Source organism: Berghia stephanieae, chromosome 13 (genome assembly GCF_034508935.2).
Source record: "Berghia stephanieae isolate SIO BIC M18660-M18661 chromosome 13, UCSD_Bste_1.3, whole genome shotgun sequence".
In the NCBI taxonomy this organism is placed as follows: Eukaryota; Metazoa; Mollusca; class Gastropoda; order Nudibranchia; family Aeolidiidae; genus Berghia; species Berghia stephanieae.
Window position 1 is genome coordinate 39916266 of NC_088372.1, and position 3827 is coordinate 39920092.

Here is a 3827-nt window from a genome sequence, read left to right on the forward strand (position 1 = left end):
TAGGTGATCTCAGACTAAGTACATTGATGGTTTGCTCTTGGAATCTACATCTGATCCCTATTTATTCCCAGTTCCCCTTTGTCTTAGTCTTACCTTTTCTTTGGTGCTTTAATTGTAATTGTCTGGGTGGGGTTCCTGACCTCCCATAGTGGGCAGGGAGGTACATACTGTGTCTTCTATCCCCTATGTCTGTTTTCCTACAAGCTGTCTGTCTTTGTCTTGGAATGAGATTACTTGGTTTTGTCCTGGCCCTGGCCGGAGTCCTAACTGTGAGGAAAACAGTCAAATGCATAGTTATTGTTTTGGGAGATGATATTTTTTTTTCCTTGTAAATCATCTCTCTGTTATGTATGATTATATTTGTTATTTTGAATTTATAATGTAGGCATTTGAGTGTGTTCCTCTTTGTTGGATTTTGTGCTTTTGTCTAGATGAGACATATAGGTGATCTCAGACTGAGTACATTGGTGGTATGCTCTTGGAATCTACATCTGATCCTTATTTGTTCCCAGTTCCCCTTTGTCTTACTTTTTCTTGGGTGCTTTAATTGTAATTCCAGAACTTTTTACTGTCCCATTTTCTTCTTTTTTACTGGCGCTGATATAACCTAAATCTGTTCCAAGCGCCGTAAAACCCTTAAAAACAAAAACAAAAACACTGGGTGGGGTTTCTACCTCCCATAGCGGGCAGGGAGGTACTTGCTGTGTCTTCTTTCCCCTCTTATGTTTTCCAACTTGCTTTCTGTCTTTGTCTTGGAATGAGATTACTTGGATTTGTCCTGGCCCTGGCCGGAGTCCTAGCTGTGAGGGAAACAGTCAAATGCATAGTTATTGTTTTGGGAGATGATATTTTTTTCCTTGTAAATCATCTCTCTGTTATGTATTATTATATGTGTTATTTTGAATTTATAATGTAAGCATTTGAATGGATTCCTCTTTGTTGGATTTTGTGCTTGTGTCCGGATGAGACTTATAGGTGATCTCAAACTAAGTAATTTGATAGTGTGCTCTTGGAATCTACATCTGATCTCTATTTGTTCCCAGTTCCCCTTTGTCTTACTTTTTATTGGGTGCTTTAATTGTAATTCTAGAACTTTTTACTATCCCATTTTCTTCCTTTTTACTGGCGCTGATATAACCTAAATGTGTTGCAAGCGCCGTAAAACCCTAAAAAACAAAAACAAAAAAACAAACCAAGCTCACTGAGCGTGAACATTTGATGCAGCAACTGCTGTAACCCATGGCACCAATCTGTTATGTCAAGGAGGTGCAAAACAAACGTGAATTGGAATAAAAATAATCAAATATAATATATATATATATATATATATATATATATATATATATATATATATAAAATAAAATTGAGCTTTATATAGCGCAATATCCACTAAATGTGCTCAAAGCGCTTTACAAGGATCCCTGGTCAACAGCAACATTTAACATGTAGGACGAGACATGCCGCCTTTAAGGCGATATTACAATTTTTCGGACAAAGACACTGCTGTTAACGGCCAGGTACTCATTTTACACCTGAGTACGATGAGAGAATGTGAGAAAAGAGCCTTTTCCAAGGACTCAACTATGCGCCGAGTGCGAGGCTCGAACCCAGGACCTTCCGATCCGAAAGCGAGTGTCATACCACTAGACCACATAGCTGCACATATATAATATGATAAGTGTGTGTGTGTGTGTGTGTATGGTCCAGCGTAACACAATGGTATTATGTCGGAATGGATTAGATGAAGAAATTGACTGGAAAGTCAAACTAAACAGAATTCGGTCATTCATGCCTTAGGACGTTGAAGAAAAGGAAGTAACTCTTTTTTCTATGAAGTCTTTAATTTTAACTTAAAGTTTTTATCAAATGTGACCCGTCGTCTCAAAGCGTTGTTATATCAAGATGACACCTTGATACTGGGAATTGAATTTATAGACACGGCGGCGATGTGGTCGCTTTCTGATCGGAAGGTCCTGGGTTCGAGCCTCGCTCGGCGCATAGTTTCGTCCTTGAAAAAGGCTCTTTACTTTTATTCTTCAGTCACCGCACTCAGGTGTAGAATGAGTACCTTGCCGTTAACAGCGTCGTCTCTGTCCGGAAAAAAAGTAATATCGCCTATAAGGCGTCATGACACGTCCTTCGTTTATAGAAGCTCGTGTTTTTATTGTTTTTATTATAAAATGTACCCCATCGTCTCAAAACGTTGTGTATGGACGTACTCGGTGCTGTGAATTGAATCTATAGACACACATGACATGACATGTTGGGCTAGTTTGGAGGATGAGTACGATTTGTTACGTTGTAAAATACTCACAATTCGTATGTCGTGTCATTGTCATTCTAAATTTGCTCTTTAGAGTTCAATCAACGTGCACTACGTTGCAGGTCTGATAACCCAATTCATATTGAGGTCAATGTAGTACCGTAATGGAAATCTCAAAACATGACGCAAAATATTGTGCATTACAACAATGTTAAACGAGGCCCGAAAATGCGTTCGGATGTCAGACCTGCAAAAATGTACACGTCGGGTCCAACGATCCACCCCGACATAATACTGATTTGAGGCGAATGGTCACATATTATGAAAGCCTTTGTGTAGTCACCTGCCTTATGAAATCATGTTCATTCTACTCAAGTGTTTACATACAAATGTTACTTCACAAATCAATAGATAATAAATGATCCTTGAATTGTCAAAACGTTAAACCCAAACCGTCTTTAAAACTTCTTTGACGGTCAAGTTTAACATTCTTTGACAGATTGAGGAAAATTTCAATCATTTTTTTTCTCTGGAGCAAAACGATTTCTGAATAACATTATAAAATATGTTTATTTTAAAAAAGCTTAACCCAATTTCCGTGATGCTTGGGGTTTGTTTTTCTTTACGATATAAATTCTATTTCAGTTTCAGTATCACTCTGATATTGTACCGTTTTCACACGACGGGTCACACGCGGGTCAGCATTGTACGAATCTGATACTAACAAGAAATGAAGTGAGTAGGAAAGTACCAGAAGACAACAGAGAATAAAAACTTCGCGGCGGCGATGGTGGCTCGAACCTGCGACCTTTTAATGGTACGACAACTCCGCCTGGCCGGGGAGATCGTGACTACCGTATAAGCTAGTCGTGGATAGATCATACGGTAGAGTCACGATCTCCCCGGCCAGGTGGAGTTGTCGTACCATTAAGGTCGTAGGTTCGAGCCCTCATCCCCGCCGCGAAGTTTTTATTCTCTGTTGTTTCTTTGCACTTTCCTACTCACTTCATTTCTTGTTATTATCAACAGAAACGCCTGCTCCACTCACTTTTCTTGTACAAATCTCAACGGTCACAATGACACAGGTCCAAGGCCGAATTCCGTAAGACTTTAGCCACACAAAACATGTAATAACCAAAAGATGGCGAGCTGGAGCTAGTCAAGAACCAGCCGTAAGCTTTGGAGCCTTTGGTTATCAGGAGATGATTGGCGTCTTTCATAGGGTAGGCCAGGGCAGAGTCCACGTCGCAGGGAATCTTTAAAGACTCAAGGTTGAAATCTTTTGTGTCGCCATGGAAATCTGTCTTCAAGACGTTACAACCTGAGAAAAAATAAACATCCAGGCCCGATGTCGCCGCTGCTTGGACTCCCTTTTGAAGTTTGGACATTTCCGACTTGGAAAACATCTGAGACATTGGCATTTTCCCCAGAACTTTATTCTTCGTCAAATCTACTCGGTATACGTCATTTCCGGAAAACAATCTGGCAATCTGGTTTGTTTCTGGTTCTACGTACGCTGCTGTAATTTCAACATCCGGGTTGTCTATGCCAGTAAAATCTGTAA

General features: G+C 39.9%; 1 protein-coding gene across 1 annotated transcript in view; it reads right to left on the minus strand.

The window, feature by feature from the left end:
* Nucleotides 1-1779: 1779 nt before the first annotated feature.
* The window catches only part of LOC144958871 (uncharacterized), a 5130-nt gene continuing 3082 nt past the window's right edge, over nucleotides 1780-3827 (minus strand). The window contains exon 2 of the mRNA XM_078891126.1: nucleotides 1780-3827. This exon is cut by the window's right edge and continues 253 nt beyond it. Within this exon, the coding sequence (XP_078747252.1) occupies nucleotides 3328-3827 (500 nt within the window). The 3' untranslated portion in view covers nucleotides 1780-3327.